General features: G+C 35.5%; 1 protein-coding gene across 3 annotated transcripts in view; it reads right to left on the reverse strand.

The window, feature by feature from the left end:
- LOC126974704 (RNA-binding protein 26) overlaps positions 1 to 20,168 on the reverse strand; it is a 51,377-nt gene that overhangs the window by 22,227 nt on the left and 8,982 nt on the right. The window contains exons 5-18 of one of the 3 annotated variants that reach the window (XM_050822287.1): positions 19,161 to 19,229; positions 17,932 to 18,047; positions 14,776 to 14,865; positions 14,523 to 14,666; positions 11,809 to 11,894; positions 10,430 to 10,543; positions 9,974 to 10,094; positions 8,560 to 8,651; positions 6,562 to 6,725; positions 4,045 to 4,176; positions 3,352 to 3,507; positions 2,259 to 2,415; positions 825 to 943; positions 353 to 397 (exon numbers count right to left, since the gene is read on the reverse strand). In XM_050822287.1, coding sequence (XP_050678244.1) covers positions 353 to 397; positions 825 to 943; positions 2,259 to 2,415; positions 3,352 to 3,507; positions 4,045 to 4,176; positions 6,562 to 6,725; positions 8,560 to 8,651; positions 9,974 to 10,094; positions 10,430 to 10,543; positions 11,809 to 11,894; positions 14,523 to 14,666; positions 14,776 to 14,865; positions 17,932 to 18,047; positions 19,161 to 19,229 — 1,605 coding nt within the window. Of the gene's footprint in view, positions 1 to 352; positions 398 to 824; positions 944 to 2,258; positions 2,416 to 3,351; positions 3,508 to 4,044; positions 4,177 to 6,561; positions 6,726 to 8,559; positions 8,652 to 9,973; positions 10,095 to 10,429; positions 10,544 to 11,808; positions 11,907 to 14,522; positions 14,667 to 14,775; positions 14,866 to 17,931; positions 18,048 to 19,160; positions 19,230 to 20,168 lie in introns of all 3 variants that reach the window. The other 2 variants (XM_050822286.1, XM_050822288.1) reach the window with 2 other exon arrangements.

Raw genomic sequence — 20,168 nt, forward strand, 5'->3', positions numbered from 1 at the left:
TTAGTCCAGGATTATAAAACTCTTAGGGTTATGTACCGTTTTCAAGAAAATAATGAAAAAAATATAACCTAAAACGGGTAAAGCACGTAAATAAAACAATACATGAGCGCTGGCATGGCGGCGGGAGGCTAAAAACTGTTAATTATTTATGATAAATAGTGAAATGAAATGTCAGAAAAATAGTCTGGGTCAGACTAGACGGCTTTATCAATAATAATTTTAGACTAAAAAGGCTAGAACACAGAGTTGTAAAGCCGTATAGTTTCGTGACGCGATGTAATGGAAGCTGTGAAATGATTACATACAAATATACAGACTAAATGATTGTTAATGCACACTCATACTGCGGTACCTGGTTCAGTTGCAGTCGGGATAGCGATCTGGAGACGGCTTCTTCCTGTTTTCATTACGCTCCATTTAATATTTTATATAAATTTGACAATTAATCTGTTATTACTCTCAGTTCGGTGTCGACTATTTATTCTTTATTTATGTATGTTTTTTCTGAGATAATAAATACAAAAAAACTCAAAATTATAAATGCGAACTATGTTTTAAAAAATCATAGTAATTCTAACAGGATAAATATTTAATCGTAAAAATTGTTTATTTATACTTTGAATTATTTATAGAAAGAATCTTAAGGTAACCTAGCCCTCGCAAAACTGTTTGAATAGTTTGTCTACAGGATTAAGTCTCTTGTAATACATTGTAGCTTCTATGATATCCTAGTGATGCTTGTTTTGCACACCGTAACAAAGCGACGATATGGCGTCATCGACGTCTGGTCCTTTTTTTAAATATAATTCAGAGTTATTCCTCACCTGTAAATGTTTGATCATTCCGTTGTAAGCCACCAATTCCTTCCTCAGCTTCTCGATCCCCTCCTGCGCAGCGTTGATAGCTTCCATGAGCGCACCTTTCTGTTGTTCCGTCACGTTGCCTGAACAAATCAATCAAATCAAAGGTTAATACGACGTATGATATGTGCTCATCATAGATTTAGATTATCGTCGGCCTAATTCATTATTGTGGCAAATTTTACTTTTACAACTGGTTATAAAATTTACACGATTTATTACCTTATAGCAAAGGAATAAGTTCGATATCAATCTTCAATGGACTAAAAAGGCCGTGCACGTGCACGCACAAGGCTGCTTTGTATTCAATAGAAAATCTACACACAGATAACATGCTAAATGACGTGTTTGTTGCGACATCCGGCAAACTACTACTACTACTAAAAAATATCATTAATAGTATAATGACTTATCTTATAAGTCGGTTATTTTTTTCTGATTTTAAATTTTAATTGGTTTAATGTTTATTTTTTGGTTCATAATATTTTTAAAGTGTTGTTTTTGTATAATTGTTTTATTTTTAGATTTTTTGAAGTAAAAACATCTTTAGCGGCGTTTAGCACTTTTCTTGGGATGGGTATAAAATGTTAAACACGCGTTAGGACGGTGACCTGATCGAAAATTCGTAAGACAGTCGTTGAAATTATGAATGAAAGATTTATACTTCTAACTAATTATAGTTCGGCTATTTCAACTTATCTATAATTATATATTATATGGATCATAAGGTCATTGGACCAGTCGTTGAATCATTGTGATTGCGAAGACGAAACACACGAGGAATCGAATCTCAGCTGTGAAATATTTTCACAGTATAATTATTTGGTTTTTAAGCTTTGTCAGTCGCAAAAACTCACCCTAAGGCGATAGTTATACTTGCATTTCTTTGTTCTCATTGTCTATTGAGTTATTGTAAATAAGAGTTATGACTTCAACGTATACATTTTTTTAAATTTTCTATTTGTCATTGTGTGAACGATAGCGCAATAAATCTTCGAAGCCCTGCGCGTGCCGCGTTGATACATGACACCTGCTTATGTGTGCGTGCGTTATATCTAACGTTTGTACGTAGTTAACGTACTGCTTTAGCTGATATACTGTGACACTCGTGTGAATGTTTTGTTAATAAACCCAACCGTCGCCCTTCGCTCTTACTGTCTATTTGACGTCGGTCATCCACAGCCAGCTAATACAACAAGTACAAGTTTGTCCTGGCGTGACACGCCTTTTGCTTCGCCACGTGTTCGGTTTGCTTTCACTTTTCTATGTAACTAGTTTCAAACGATACTATACATAACAAAATGAAAACACTTCGCCACGCTTTCGGTTCGTTGTCTGTTTGACAACAGCTTCAGTGATGTTAAATGCCAGTTGAATGTAATGACAGCCACAACTCACCAGACTCCAGCCTGCCAATGAGCAGCTTCTGCTGTGCCAGCTGTGTCTGCAGCAGCGCCTGCGCCCGGCGGTGCATCTCCATCACCTGCTTGCTCTTGTCCGCTGGCTTCGTCTCCTTGTTCTCCGTCTCGTTCTCGCCGTTCCTCAGCTCTTTTGCCTATGGTTTCAAATTACACTTTTACACTATGTTAGTTGCTGAATATTTATTCTTAGTGTTACATACTCATTGACAACATTTGACATTTTTTCTCATAAAACTTTAAGAACATTGTTTGCAATAAGCTATAATAATAACCTTAGATCATTTAAACGTCTAGATAGACACTGACAAATGTGAAACCGTCGAAAAAAATTAAGGTTCACAGCTAACCTTTACTTTGAGCAATCCACGCACACTAACACAAAAAGACATTGAAACCGCTAGAAGACATAGCTTGTCACGCACACTAAAGTAATAAGCCTGGCCTGTTTTCATCAATTGTCTTGCAGGAAGACGCTCAATCTAGACGTATAAATTATATTAAATAATTATAATAACCCTTGTAAGGTAGTACCGGTTATATCTCAAGATATATAACAACCTGCCCTCAGAAATAAGAAATGCCAAAACATTGACTTCTTTTAAAGCGAGCCTCCAAAGGCATATACTCAATAATTATGAATATTTTCAATAACATAAGTGGATTGTTTTGTCTTATCTATTTGCCTAACATTGTATTGCACTCTACCTAACAAAAACATTGTAAGTCACCTACTTTAATTGTTATAATGTTAATTTCTCATGTAAGTGACAATACAGCTTAATGAGAATAAAGTTATTTAAACCTATATCTAAGGGATCAGACTGAGATAGATAGGTATACACATAGATTTTAGTTGCATTGTGAAAATTATGTTTTTAACAACAGCACAATAAGTTATACTGCAAAGTCTTCCTGTACAGTTATTTCTAGAGGGGGCCAATGAAATATTGGTTCATCTGATGAAAAATGATTTGTTTCAAGTAGGTAAATATTGATCACTTTGATCACGCTTGATCACTTAACAATCGATATGCCGGTTTGTTCACCTACTACACTCTGTTCCGACCCACCTTCTCCTTCAGCTGTTGTTGTTGTTGCTGCAACAGCTGCTGCTTCTCCTCGCTGGCCTTGATGTTGTCTCTGTTGATGAACACCTTATTCAACGACATCGGGTGCCGGTCTGTCTGTACGTTGTTCGTATTGTTCGCGCCGTTCTCATGTTTATTCTGTAACAACCAACAGCGCGATATTTACAATGACTCGACTCACTAAAGATATGTTATGTTTTTTTTTAAAGTGATAACTCTCATTTCTAGGATTAATACACAAATAAAATTTGAAAAACAAACGATTTATTAACGATGCGGGATTCGAACCCACGACCTCCGGCGTTCCTGAGAGTTGAACATAGCAAACAGAATTTTATAACGAGGCGGTACTCGGACGGTTAGCTCAGTTGGTTAGAGCACCGGCACGGAACGCCGGAGGCCGTGGGTTCGAATCCCGCATCGTTCATAAAATTTTGTTTTTCAAATTTCACTAAAGATATACTCACTCGATAAACCATGATAGTAAAGTAATTATAATTTGTACTTTTAACGAAAACTTTACGTTTACTTTAAAATTTGTACGTTTTAAAATAAATTGAAATTAATAATTAAATTATTTTAAATTTCAAATATTAATAGTAAAAGTTGTAAATTTTGACTTCTATCGGCAGTTTCTACAGCTACCAATTTATTTATTAGAGTAGCTTCACTCACCTCAGGGTTGTACCAGAACACCTTGATGAATCTATTGTTGAGAACGGCCTCAGTGCTCTTGTACGCGACGTTCGCTTCTGCCGGGTTCGAGAACGTTATAAGCGCGGCTTCGGGGTCATTTTCGAAGCACACCTAGAACAAAATAACTTACAATTATATCTATACATACATTAAAAACAAATTTACAGATTTGAATGGTTTCTTTTTTACAAAAGTTCGTTGGCAAAAATATTTAGACTATTTATAATGTTACTACTCTGTTAGTGTTCTTGTTTGTTGGTTTTGTAATGAGTACTAATGATAAGTATTTAAACAATTTGTTATTTTATTTTTGTTATCCCGCATCGTTCATAAATTTTGATTGCAAATTTAATTTGTATAAAATTTTATAAGTGTAAATTGCATTTTTGAAAGAACGGCAATCCAAATACATCCTAGTGGTGTAGAGACGATGATTTTAATAAAATAATAAAAAAAATAAGTATTGTAGGTACTAGGTAGGTAGGTAAAGTTAAAAAAAATTAAATATAGAATGTGTAGTCCTAAGAAAATATTATAAGATTATGTAAGTAAGAAACTACTAACAAAAATGAGTAGTACTCCCACCCCGGCCACATACCAGTAACAATTATTATAAATCGAAACCACACACAAATCCACTCAAACACTCACTACTTTAGGAATTCAGGCACAAAAATGCTTACAGACAAAGTATACAAAGATATTTGACAGCTCACTCAGATGGACTCACTAACACGATAATACCGCCGCTATTACTTGACAAGACTTTCATTAAAACAACAAATTTAATGATCATTGATAACATTTAGTAATTATCAGGGCAGCCCTAATCTTGTTATAATACGTTTCAAATAATGAATATTATTCTAATTGACAAACCCCAATTAGCTACAGAAAATGATTGAATATAAATTATTTGTTAATAGTGGCCGTGTACTACTTCGCCCGAGTACATCATTTCAACTCGGTTACATAATCTCCGGACCTGACGTCGATGACGTCACATCGTCGCTTTGTTACGGTGTGCAAAAAAAGCATCACTGCGATATTATTATTAATAAATAAACAACGATTTATTTTGTCATAATTATAAATTGATGGTGTTGCGTTTTGATGCTGATTTTTATTATTATTATTATAATGATTAAAAATCAACCAAAAATCTGGGTTTAGTAAAAAACTATTTATTTTTCTGACAGTACTATTATAGCGACACAGAACAACAGAAACTATAGAACTATTAACAACAAAAGTCAATACGTAACAATGAAAACTTCAAAAACGAAGCACTAAAATATCAATGAAACTGTAAACCATACTGACACAACAGGAAGAGCGTGAGGGGGTGAAAGGGGAACGGGAGGGGGCTTCACGTTCCAACGAGGACCTCGTTAGAACGTGAAGTTGAAGTTGAGTGAAGAATAATAATAATATAAATATATTTATCTTTGCTGAGGTTGTTATCACTAGTTTTAGTACCGCAGACTCTCGCTACATGGCCAACAGCGCTAAAATGGCGAATATCAAACAGGCACAAAAGCACTTTGACAGCCACCAGTCCAGTGGTATGTAGGTAGAGGTCAGTGGTCTGTACGGAGTTAGTCTTAATAGAAAACGGCACTTTGAATGCACACTGGTACATATAGAGAAGTCCTAATTCCTAACGTACAACCCGCATTAGCGGTTCTTGAAGAAAATTTGATGTTTATGGACGATAACGCTTGCGCTCACCGTTCAGGCGATGTGGAAGAGTATATTAAGAGGATTCCTCGTTTGGATTGCCCAGCTCGAAGGCCCGACCCCAATCCCATAGAGCACATTTGGGATGGTCTAAAATGAGGAGTAAGATCGAAGCCCGCTCCGCAAAACATGTGCTAGGGAATATAATTGCTGCACAGAGAGTATTACACGAGAAACAATTAAGAATAGCATTGATAGCATGCCCGGACGAATACAAGCTGTCATTTTAGCAAGAGGGTCACACTCGATATTAAACTTTAGCTTTTTATTTTTATGTTAAACAAAACTTAATTTTATAGTCTTTATTTAATGAACAGATACCCAACTACCTTTTTAGACTCTGGGATAATTTTTCATTAAATTCCATCGAAATGTAATGACGAAATTGACAGAAACTACTTTTTGCTTATTTATTTAAAGTATTTTCATGATACAAGCTACTTAGAATCATTAAATAATCTGAAGATACCAGTGCAACAAAATGAAACAAGTTATTTACCTAGGTGCCCATTTTTTCTTGCAAAAGAGTGTATTTATCGTGACGTCATGGCCCCATGGAAGACCAGCGTCGGTTCTCAAATGCATCAAAACATGCTGAGTTGGGACCATTTTTGTAATGTATCAATGTTTCACTTTTTGTTTATTGTTTGTCTCAATCATAAGTTTATTTTAAATCATTTGTATTTTACACGTTTAAAATAAATATACACTTTTCTCATTTCTATTACAATAATAATAAATCTGAGTCACTCTCACCTGTATATTGACGATCTTGCCAAACTTGCTGAAGTGCTTGTTAAGGTGAGTGATATCGTTGAGCCCCACCGGGACCTTGGACACTTGTAGCGAGCACTTGCCCCCCAAGTGCATGGGAGGAGGGGGCATCGCCGGCCGGACACTGCTCTGACTGCGAGGGCCCCCTGCATTATTATTTTTTATTTAAAATGGAATTAGCAAAACTGACAACCGGAAATTGTTTAATGGACTCACTAACATTTAAGAGTGAACTAACAAGAGCTGCTTATTGTACCGTTTGTGTTCAATTACAATAACATTATTTGGTTATTTAAGTTTTTCTTCTATTATGATATTTACATATCTATATTTATAAAATGAAAATGGTCTTTGTTTGAGGCTCAATCACGCCTAAACCACTGATCGTATCGACATGAAACTACCACCATTCGATGCGAAATTTATCCTGGATGGTTTATGGATACTTATTCTTCGAATTCCTTTCTTTTAAAATTCACCCAGCGAAGCGGGTGGGAACGACTACTGTTTGATATAATAACTAGCTGACCCAGCAAATGTTGTATTGCCGATATTAAAATCGCGATACAAAAGTAACTGTTGATCGTAAATGGGTGAAAATTTGAAGTTGTATGTATTTTTAATGCTGACTCATAATCAAACAAATTTAAAAAAAAAATGTCATAAAAATTAAAAACAAAAATCGTGTGGATCACCCTTAACATTTAGGGGGATAAAAAAATAGATGATGTCCGATTCTCACACCTACCCAATATGCACTCAAAATTTCATGAGAATCGGTCAAGCCGATTCGGAGGAGTTCAAAGTTTAACACCATGACACGAGAATTTTATATATTAGATATGTAATTTTATATGTTCCATACTCTGTCACGTTCGGTTAAGTCACATCTGTAATGTTGTTAATATATAGATAATAATAATAGTAATTTGATAATAATATAATTATTACTATTATCAAAGTTGTGGTAAATTTGTTTTATTGCAATTCGTTATCATTTCACTGATGCAAATATTCTGTCGCCGCAGCTTTTCTCTTTTGGCTGAGTGAAAGTGACGATGTGTTTTATTATTTCTGGTGGCCGCTATTACAGACATTAAATTGATTATCAAACCATGCAAAAGTAAAAATCCCAGACAAATGCATCGGTCAGTGATCCGGGCTCGGCCACCGATGGTTCCACATCATGTTTTTATGATTTAACTACAAATGTATAGTTTCCACAATTTTCCCTATGCTTGTAGTATTAGAGGAATTACTTCAGTAATTCCTCTAATACTACAGATCTTCTTCAGATCAACAGAACCCTATAAATATTGAATCCTGTGAGAGTTTCGAAATAAACATCTTTGGCGGCATAAACAGTCGTACCCTTTTTTTACGTGACTTTTTTATTTAAAGGTGCTCCGACAACACATACACAATACACTCTTACACAAATATTGCACAAAAATTGTTCCAGTGTATGAGTCAGTTACACGTGCACACATACATGTATTGGACACTTATATTTAACACAAACACTTATACAGTATATAAAAAAATATGATAGAAAGTAATTAAAGAATCATTATACTATAGTTGCAATACCTTACGTTTTAATACTATGAGGCTATCGCTAAATGAGTCATTCTCGGATGTCCCCAAAATATTATGTAATTAATGACAGAACAGACAGTTGCTGCCAACGCCTAGTTCTTACTTACAAAACGTTCGCAAGATAAATTGTCTTGACAGGCAGACGGACTGACAAGCAAAAGAGTGATCCTATAATTTTTTATTCTTTAATGGGCAGGGCGTATTAGTTACCATCAGCTAACGTCCTGCTCGTCTCGTCCCTTATTTTCATAAAAAAAATATAAGGGTTCCGTTTTTTTTGTCATCCTGTATGGAATCATTAGTGTCGTCCAACTCGCACTTGACCCCTATCTTTTTCTTTTGACGTTGCTTCAAAGTAAATATGTTAAAAGCGTGATTTACCAAGTCTATTAAAGTCGAAGGGCTTCTTGTTGGACGGCGGGTGTCTCGGTGGCGGGGGAACAACTGCTCCAATCGGCATATCGTCGCGTACTCTGAGGACAAAACATCACTTTAGATCGGACATTTTATTCGACTTATTAATTAGAGCTAGGAATATGGAATAGAACAACACAAGGCTCACTCCGCAAAATAAATTAAACAAACAGGGACTCTTACAACCTTACAATAAGGTGTATTTCAGATCGCGCAATCGCGAACAGCGCCATTTACCTACATTTTAATTCACCTCGAAGTTGCCTCTCTTTCTATCTCGTCACTCTTACGTCTTCTGAAGACGTTAGGGTTATCTTCTTAACCTTAAACTGTACCCGATACCTGTAGATTTCGATACCTACGCGAGAAATGAGACAGGCCTGATTAGAGTGAATTATGCTTGAATTAATGACGGAACTAACATCAAGCTTCAATAATATTTCTTCAAATGCTCAACAAGAATTCAACAATATGTGAATATTGCAGAAGGGGTTGGTAATTTAAACGCACATAATAAAACTAAAATATCTGTATTTTACAGTTACCACTAATAATCACAATATGGGCAGTGTTTCCCCTTAGAATTCTAAGATAGATACTACCAACTGTTAGTCGGCACTGTTGTAGTTGTGTACCTTACACCTATCAAATTAACTACAGACATAAATATTATATGATATTATAGTTATTTCTAATAATAATAATAATATTAAATAGTATTTAAATATTACCGGTACTTAAATAACTGTTTTTATTAATTGGGACATCTTATTTCAGTTCATGACGTTGGTAGCGCTTGTTAACACATCAATCTGAGGACAACATTAGTGAGGCCATCTAGTTATTGACAACACGGACATGGTGGGAAGAGTCAAAACAACTAAACTTTATCAATTAGCGTAGTGACAGTCCATTGCAGTGTTTGTTTTTTATTTTCAAGTGATATCCCTCACTTCTGAGATTAAAAATACAAATTAAATTTAAAACAAAATTCATGTGATTACATGAGCAATTTAAATTAATAAGTAATGGTGACCTTCTCCGGATATTTTTTTTATATGAGAGGGGGCAAACGGGCGACAGGCTCGCGAAATGGGGAGATGTGAGGCAACCGTCCATGGGCATCCGCAACAACAGGTGTCAAGAGATGTGTTGCCGGCCTTTATGGTGGGATGGGGGGGCAATTGATTCCACATAGTGGCTGTGCGAGGCAAGAAATTTCTTGCAAAACCCGCAGTTGTGGAATGCCAGACGTCAACGTGATGCGAAATATAGTATGCGACATATGGTAGATTCATTAACAACTAATATCGGTTTATTAGATTAAATTCTGAAATGATGTTTTGATGATAATGTTTATTAATAAGGATTTGTTTATTACCTTGGTATAGGCACAAGTTCTCTGGGCGTTAAATGGTGGGGATGTCCCAGATGAGGGGGAGGCGCCGGAAATGGATTAAAACCACCGCCTACCCAGATGTCTGGAGTTGCCGGGTTGTATTCTGAAATAAAAAGAAACAAAATATTATTACACAATAATATAACATTAAGAGTCATCTAAACCCACAATTAATCGATTCATTTAATTTTAACTTCAGTAAAAGGCCATACAAGGAGTATATAATATACAAATAAATTCCGCCGATACAATATAGTGTATGTCATAATTGAGAATACCTCGTAAACAAAGTATGTAATGTATAAGATGTAAGTATGTCTATACGCAAAGCCAGGTAGGTGCTCCAACTGTTCACAGAGCTCTAGGTCTCCGACGCGGTCAAATGGTTCAAGTTGATATTGGAGTGCGTCATATGAGTGTTGTAGTATAAATACCGACCGGGTACTGTTGGTGGGAGGGTTAGGACTCTAGTGAGCGCCGCGTCCTCCAACACGACCGGGTCTACTCCGTGGTCCCACTCGCAGAGATCACCTCGCATGCAGTAGCCTTTCACTGAAACAAACAATGCATTTAATAAATATATGTGTGGCGCTATAGTGGCAACATTAAATGAACACACGGTTACATCTATCTAACCGTAATCATTAAAAAAAAATCACAAATAAAATACGTAATAATAAATAGTATATACGCTAGTTTATTGTAAGTCTGTGCTCCGTAATCCGTATATACGACAGCTGTGAAAACGTCCAATAACATTGAGGTTGACAGTTAACCTCTATTTTGAGCAATGCTCGCACACTGACATACAAATCGCGAGTGTAAGACGTAGATTGTCACGTACACTAAAGTAATAAACCTGGCCTGTTTAAATTAGTTGTCTAGCAGCAACAGCATCTATCTAGACGCATAAATTACCTTAGATATAACTTTTGATTTACAAGATAATACACCACTACAGAGTTTGCGTTCATATCTTACTTCTTATACTGCGGCCATATTGTAGCAATAAGGCGAGGTTGTCGCGACACGTCTGGACATGCATTTGTCGTGTCATTTATATTTATTGTTGGTTTTACAAGCTTAACTTGTAACACGCGCTTGAATCAAATTTATTTTGAACTTTTCTCCTTCAGAATCGTTTTATATATGGCGCACGGTAGGTATGAAAAATAAATGGGAAATATATATATATATATGAAACGTTAAGTGAAGGGTCACATTTCCTCTGTGTAATATACTCGCACATCTTATAGCGCTTGTAAGATTATTAAGCTTTTACGTAATTATTCTATAATAATAAAGAAGTAAATAATTCTGAATAAATATATATAATAATACTAGCTGACCCGACAGACATTGTTCTGTAGATAATAAAAAAAATCCTGTTTTAAAGGAATTTGCCAATAATATTTCAACAAATCAATAATTATTTCGTAAAAATGCTCTCTGTTGTTATAATGAAATTGTTTCACAGCAGAACTGTCAAACCGTGCGTCACTAAATTCCCTCATAGAAAATATGTCCATACGAAACAAATATTGGAAAAAAAATAATTATGGGTCCCAAATCGAAATAAAAAGTATCCTATCACTCAATTTGGACCAAACTGCACCATGGAGTAATCCCCATTAAAATCCGTACATTAGTTTAGGAGTACATCGCGGACAAACAACGTGTCACGTAATTTATATATATTATAAGATATTATATATTAAGTTTTGAACGCTGTCAAAGTTGTTGTCGTTCTTATTTTAATAAAATCATTTGTAAGGATTGGAAGGAATTTTTAAATTAATTTTATATCAGTAACTCACCGTCAAAATCTCTACACCTCCGTTTGTACATATCCTTGAGCTCCAGCCTCGTGTCTGCTTTGGGTGATGTCGAACGGTCACGGGATCTGTCTCTCGATCTGACAAATATTAAATATTATATAAAATAAAGTGTGGACTACCTGGTTACATGACCTCTGGTCCTGACGTCGATGACGTCACATCGTCCCTTTGTTACGGTGTGCAAAACAAGCATCAATAGGATATTATTATTAATAAATAAACTAAGATTTATTTTGTCACTATTATTGACTGATGTAAAGGTGTTGCGTTGTGATGCTGACTATTATTATTATAATGATGAAAAAATAAAATAAACTGAGTTACGCAGATAAAGTATTAATTTTTCATATATATTATATTATATGGACATAGAACAACAGAAACTACAGAAGTATTAACAAGAAAAGTCAAAACTAAAATGAATACTTGAAAAACAAAGCAGTGATAGTACGTTTTCGTACTGTTAATGTGATATTTTTATCACGACATGTAACTGTAATGAAACTGCAAACCGTATTAACACAATAGGACGAGCGTGAGGGGGTGAAAGGTGTTCCAGCGGTGTCCAGAGATAATGTGGTCGTGTAGTGTATGACTATGATTTTTCAGTTAAATTCCCACGAGGAAGTTGCATTTTATATGTAAAACTTTAAAATATCGAAATAAGTACATTTCATTACTCATTTGGAAACATTATTGTAAATAATCAATACTAGATTACGTGTAGGTACTAACATTTTATATAACATTAACATTGTATTGCTCTTGTTTAGGTCCTTACCAAATAATTGCTATATCAATTGCTAGATTATAATCTCATAACGCGACAATACGTCTTAATATAAAAAAAGTTTATTTAAACCGAAATATTGATATTATCTTAACCACGCCCTACGGAACTTTCATGTAGAACCTGTGATAAGGAACTGGATTATCGAACTAGTCAGCAAAAGGGCGGTCAGATAGTGGTGAATACTACAATGAGAGCCAAAGTAGTTAAAGGTTTATAGCCACTCCTATGGAACATAGTAGTTGATGGCCTCTTAAGGATGTTAACCGAAAGAGGATACACTACTATTGGTTATACAGATGACCTAGCAATAGTGATAACCGGAAGCGCTGAGAATATTCTTTGTAAAGTAATCATCAAAAGTCGAACATTAACTGTCAGTAAATCCACAAAAGACAACTTATCACAAACAAGACGAAGTTACAGGAACTCCAGCCACCAAAATTCTTTAACACCAATCTCTCCCTATAAAATCAACTGAAATATCTGGGCGTCATCCTTGATAACAAACTGGACTGGGCGAGTCACATCGAAGCCACAACAAGGAAGGCCTGTATTGCATTTTGTCAGTGTAAAAGAAAAAGATGGGGTGTCAGCCCAAAAATAATATATGGCTTTACAGATCTGTTATCAGATCTTCCAAAACCCACGGATCTGTTATATGGTGGGCACAGGACAAAACTGAAAACAGTAAAATCAAAACTCCAAAGTCATAATTATAACATATAATGCTTAACGACCGTAAAGGCTACTAGATGCATGAGAACCACCCCATCATCTACGCTCGAACACCTCTTGAATCTTAGACCTTTAGATCTGGTCGTACAGGAAGAGGCAAAGGCAACCGCCATAAGACTAAGGGCAAACGGTCTATGGAAACAAGACACAGAAACCACACACATAGTTGTAATGGGAATCTTGAGGGAATACCACTTCTTGGTGCAACCATGCACAGAACACTGTGTCACCGTGTACTCGATCGAAGATACGTATTCGACTTAATGCGGAAGCTCTGCTCTGTATGGTACTTGAGTCGGAGTCTTCTCGAATGACTTAAATATAAAAATATTAAGAACATTAGAGAGTTCAGATAGTCGACGTGAACGGCAAACGGTCTTCAGATAAACCTATACAAATAAGTGTTCCGCAGGGTTCTATTCTCGTTCCTTTCTTGTTTCTTGTATATATGAACGATTTACCATTGGTGGTAGATAAAAGCCATAAAATTGTAATGTTTGCTGATGATACTTCACTTATTTTTAAAGTGAAGCTACGTGCAGATATTGATGACAGATAAAAAATGGATGCTCTAAGATAGTGCGTTAAAAACGGAACAATATCACCACACAGAATGGAGAAACAGCAAGGGATGCAGGCAAACAAAAAATGAAATTTCGCAGCCCTTAAATAGGTTCTCCCGCAACCTGGTGAGACTACACAGGGACAAAATACCTAAAATAATGGGTGTTGTCACCGGTCACTGTCCCTTGAAAAATCTATCTATCATAAATCACACATCCTCCGATCTCCAGCGTCGCTCCCGGATGCCTGCAGAAATTTTAAAAGACTGCAAGACTTCTGGGACGATCTGAGCTAGATGGAGTAAGAAAACCAACAGACACGCACAATGGCCCAATCAAGTGGTAAAGTGTGTAAACAGCCCAGTAAAACTAATTAATGAACTATCATTTTAAACGGTTGATCTGCAATATTTTCATCTCATATATTTTTTAGAACAAAAATGTTAAAAATATCACGTGACTAATAGGCGAGGACTTACATGGGTGCCAATTCTCACTCAGGTCATCAGGTTAGCCAATTGCCTGTTTGCTAAATCGGTTAAATAAACTATCTGTTTAGATTCATTTGCTTAATGACAATCCGTGTCATTCGTTTTACTCACCTCTCTCTGTCCCGCGAGCGCGATATCCGATCTCTGTGCTCTCTGTCGCGTGACATTCTGTCCCGCTCTAACTCGCGCGGAACTCGCAGCCTCTCCCTTTCCCTCTCGAGCTCCCTGTCGCGTATGCCCGCTGGCGACCTGGATCTAGAGATTTATAGACATCGCATTATACTTCTATTTGAATTGAATTGAAATCTCTAGAACGAATATTCCTTCTGGTAAAGGGTGGTGATAGTAATATTTCAATACATACCTAGACCTGCTAGTCTGTCTGTCAATGAGCGCAGGGGGGCTTCTGTTTCTGTAGCGGCCGCGGGGTGACGGTGACCGGGACGGACCGCGTCTAAAATACACGAATGTTTAAATTCGATAGTAAATATTTAAATTCAAATATTTTTATTCAAAATAAGATTTAAAATGAAAGACTTTCCTGTAAATAATTCAGATGAAATATTTTCTTATTGTTATAACTTTTATAGTTAGCTCAATGTAACAAAACTTGGTTTAACGTAACATGTCATAAAATGCTGTTATGTCGATGTAACACACAGGCAGACTATACCATTAATGTACATAATATATGTGTAACTAACGACAACGTCCACTTTTGTTGGTTTGACTTGTTGTCCACACAGTACTCTCTGTAGCTTCACATCCACTCCATATAACAACAACAATATCATTATTAAGCAAAAACATATTCTAAGATATCATCTTAGGTGGGTTATTTTATTGATCTATTTCCTATTCCTGTGTCCAGCAACAATTGATGTCAACTGTCGGCTGTTCTGATGTTGATGTTCTGAATAGAGTAACAAATTCTTTATTGTTTGTTATGATTACATTGGCATGTGTTTACCTCGGTAAATAGTCAGGTGCTAGGTCGTAATGCATTTTTTTTATGAAAATAAGGGACGAGATGAGCCGGACGTTCAGCTGATGGTAATTGATACGCCCTGCCCATTGCAATGCAGTGTCGCTCAGGATTCTTGAAAGACCCAAAAATTCTGAGCGGCACTACAACTGCGTTCGTCACCTTGAGACATAAGTGTCAAGTCTCATTTGCCCAGAAATTTCACTAGCTACGGCGCCCTTCAGACCGAAACACAGTAATGCTTACACATTACTGCTTCACGGCAGAAATAGGCGCCGTTGTGGTACCCATAATCTAGCCGTGCAAAGAAGCCTCCCACTCCCATAAGTTGTTATATCTAAGTTGTTCAATATTTTGTATAACCGAGGTGATTCAACTGTACCCCACGATATTAATATAAAAATATTAAAATTAAGAATAATATTACGAAAATATCATACTCTACTCAATAAGTGGTGTTGTATGTACCTACCAATAATCACGTAACAATTGTTACATTTCATACATACTTTATTAGTGAATATGAGTTACATATTATTACAATAGTTTAATACTATTGATTTCTTCATTACACTTAACGACCAATCTCAATAACGAAATTAAACTAAGCATCTATATATTTATATATTTTGTCTACACCCATGCTTTACATCATCTATTAAAGATTCTGAAACAGTTAGCTTATTGCCAACATTAAAACACCCAATGTTCTAATAACCATTACATCATCCAAACGAGTGTTGTAATGTTGTACTTTATTTCATAACAACACTCCTATGTTTTTTTTTTCGATCCCTTCATGCGCAGAGAGTTTCAACAGACAGCCACATTCTTATTGCTCGATGCGTGGTATCTATATAAATTTCAAAAAAAGAACATTTTCGTTTACGCGCGTTCCACACTACAAGAACGTCACGCGCCGTAAAAAAAAGTAGGTTATTCGAATCCCCGCCATTTTTCTTGTTTTTATTGTTTTGTTTACAAAAAATGAGCAATTCATTTTAAACGCTGCAAAAGAACATTATATTCGAGTGAATTTTAATTATTGCATTATACAAAATGTATTTTTTATTTATTTATTTATAATAATAATGACATACTTTTACACAAATCATCTTGCCCCAAACTAGGCATAGCCTGTACTATGGGTACAAGACAACGATATATTTAATACTATATACTTAAACATAAATACATCTAAACATCCATGACTCGGAAACAAACATCTATATTCATCATATAAATGTTTGCACCTACCGAGATTCGAACCCGGGACCTCTTGCTTAGAAGTCAGGGTCACTAACCATTCGGCTATATGGGTCGTCAAAAAATGACTACTTAAATAAATAATTGTTTCATTAATACTTAGTTTATTTGTAAGTAATGGATGATATTAGGTTACTAATAGGACTGGCTGTTTTAATGTTAGCAGTAAGCTCACTGTTTCAGAATCTTTAAGAGGATTCATATTATGGGTGTAGATAAAGTCTTGTATGCAACTGTTGATAATTAGGTATTAAAACACTCATGTGATACTATAATCACACTCGGCTTCGCCTGTGAGATAAATCCACATTCGTGTTTTAATACCCCTTATTACACAACAGTTGCATAAATAACTAATTTTAAATAAATCTGTTCAGTCAGTGTAACACAAGAATGGATTAGAAGCCCCTTAATCAAAATCAAGCAAACATCCCGTGGGTTAAAACTTATTAAATTGCCTTTTATTAGTATGCGAACGTGACGAAATCGTATGAAACAATGAGAGTTGTTAATATGTAAATATGGAACAGCCTGCATACGAAATTGGAACGTCATCAGAAATAGAACCCACTGTATTGCGTTATAACCAAACTAAGAAAATGTAATATTTATATCTCAATAATATCATAAAATTCTCAAAATTGATTCCTTTAGAATTCTTTTTGATGTCATTTCTAATATACTAGATACTACTACCGCTTCGGAGACAAATGACGCTCTGAGAGAGAAGAAGCGGCGCAAGAAACTCTCCCAGCATTATTTTTTCGCTCTTTTTATTAAAACTATACAATATATGGACAAAAAGTGTGAGTTTTGCTGAAACAATCAAGATTGCCCGTCAATATATAGCTACAGCTTTTAACTATTACAGATATCAAGAAATATTAAACTGATATTGAAAGTATATTACCAAATCAGTAAATTGACATAAAAAAACAACCTACTTAAAAAAATATATATTCCAAAACAAAAGTAAAAATAATTGCGACTGCAACTTTATATTCAAATTATTTATAGAGTTATATCATAATGTTACAATTATTGTTATTTTTGGGATTCATGGATGCCATTGTCAGAACTGCATCACACGGAAAGCACCAGCGTTCAAATAAAAAGAAACGTCAAAATCGGTTCATCCAGTCGAAAATTCTGAGTACAAACAAAAAAAAAAGAATTGAGAACCTGCCCTTTTTTGAAATCAGTTAAAAAAATAAGAATCAACGTTCGAATTTCGCAGTGTACTGTGACACAGAGTTAGTATAGTGTTACCTTTTCTCGTACCGTCTGTCGGCGTGCTCGTCCCGCGGGTGTCTGCGGGCCCGCGTGCGTCGCTCCCACGAGCGCGAGCGAGACCGCCGCCGTCGGCGCTCTTCTTTGTCCCGCAACTGTAGACAATACACACATCAACACGTGCTTGATGACTCTCTTTTGGGTTAGGTAGTAGATATGTGATAAATATTATCAGGATCTATCAGATTATTTTTTATTCTTTAATTGCGATTGAGTTCGTGACGTCACAGCTGTTTGCTATAAATACCGTGGAGCCGCGGTTGACAGCCCATTTGCCGATCGGCGCCCGGACGGAAAAGTTCTCTGTGCTCATTGCGTAATTCGGTCGATAATTTAAATTAACGGTTTTGGTGTTGACAGTGACATTGTGAAGACGTCTATAAAAGGCGATGTCTCCCTGCGTCGACACATTTCCGCTGCAACCGTTGACTAGTTAAGTCGTAACTCTGTCCAATTTCTGTTTGAATATTAGTCACGGTCATATTTGAAATTTATTCTTAGAAGCTTAGTAAATTGATGTATTTCATTTAAAAGTTAATGGTGGTTTAAAAATTTGTCAATTGATATTAAAAAAACCCCTTTTGAGCTTATTTCCTAAAAATATTATAATAAAGTATGTAAGTTCATTTTCATTGAATCTGCTATAATGCTATCATTAATTATTTAAAATGTTGAATATTTCAAACTTTTATTAGGAGTTTGTGCCATTTAGTTTAAGTGATAGGATAGGAAGAGGACGATTTCATTCAAATTTCATTTCTTATTTTATTCTATAACATATTTATTTTTTTATTTAGTTTTCAAATATTAAAAAATTATACATACATAATTATATTTCATACATTAATTTGATTTGGGTGAAATTTAGAAAACAGATCGTTTCTTGCATGAATTAAAAAGTGAAATATTTTATATCCCTATTTAATGCTCCTGAGAGATAAAATACTAAACGCGATTTAACTATTTTCACGCGAGAAAAGCCGTGGTAAAAAATCCCGGTACCTTGCCCCATTCTAAATTCCGGTTCTTTAAAACAGGGCCGGTTCTCGATACCCTCATTAAAAAGCCAATTTGGCCTCCTCTTTCAAGTGACCACAGAACTATCTTATAACTTTTCGATATATCGACGCTAAGAGATTTCCTTCGAGACTTCACTGTCTGTAAATATTCCACAAATAAAACATCTATTTAATACAAAATTGACTCACCACTTCCGCTCTCCTCTCTCTTCTCCTGGGAAGGTCCACCTGCTCTTCTAGCAATTCCGTTGGCAGAACCTGTGGAACGGAAAAGGTCAATAGCCATAACATCTGATATCTACATGGTATAATTTAAGTACAAGCCAAAGAACATGTAATAGTACATCCTGCGGTCATACAATAAGGTGTACCACTCTTACCTCTTACGACATTAGGGTTGTCTTCAGGTAATCTTATAAAAATAACTCAGTTAATTAATCGTAAGTTTAAATAAATACTCTTTCGTTGTCAAACCTACATTAGTTGCAGATAGTAATGTATGCATTGGAAGACCACGACATAGTCAAACATACTTAGTATATAGAAAATAAATAGGTAGCTATTATGAATGATAATTTCATTATAATTATAGTCACTTTAAATTAGATTGTTTCAGAGTCTTATAGGAAGCTTCAAAAATTCAAATTTTGTATCGCAATGACCTTTACGGTGTAGACGCTAATCGCTGGCCGCGGACTTCGTAAGCGAGAGACAGACAACGGACGGACCTGTCGGCGCTTGCGCTTTACAGACGAAACAGTCGCTTAGTACTTTATCCATACTTCATTTATTTATAAGTACATATTATATTAGATATTACATATACGTAAAACCATTTTATAATATTATGATTACAACGGCATCTCTCACTCTCTTTGAATAAAACACTTTTTAAAGGATTTAAACGCATGTCATTAAAATTAAAAAACATCCGAATTTCAATAGGGATGACAGAGACCGAGGACACTGTCAGTAAATTTTGCCAAAAACCATTTTCTATATGTCTATAGCAAATACCACCTCCGAGGCAACAAATAGCGCTAAACTTCATGTTTGACTCATTGAATCTAGTTATGAATTATATTATGCTGATGATTTTAAAATTTATAAAACAGTGCCAGTTACTCTTGATCAAACTATGCTACAAAATGATATCAAACGAGTGAGTGAGTGACAAACCTTATGCAGCTTAACAAA

This window comes from Leptidea sinapis, chromosome 33 (genome assembly GCF_905404315.1).
Source record: "Leptidea sinapis chromosome 33, ilLepSina1.1, whole genome shotgun sequence".
Classification (NCBI taxonomy): domain Eukaryota; kingdom Metazoa; phylum Arthropoda; class Insecta; order Lepidoptera; family Pieridae; genus Leptidea; species Leptidea sinapis.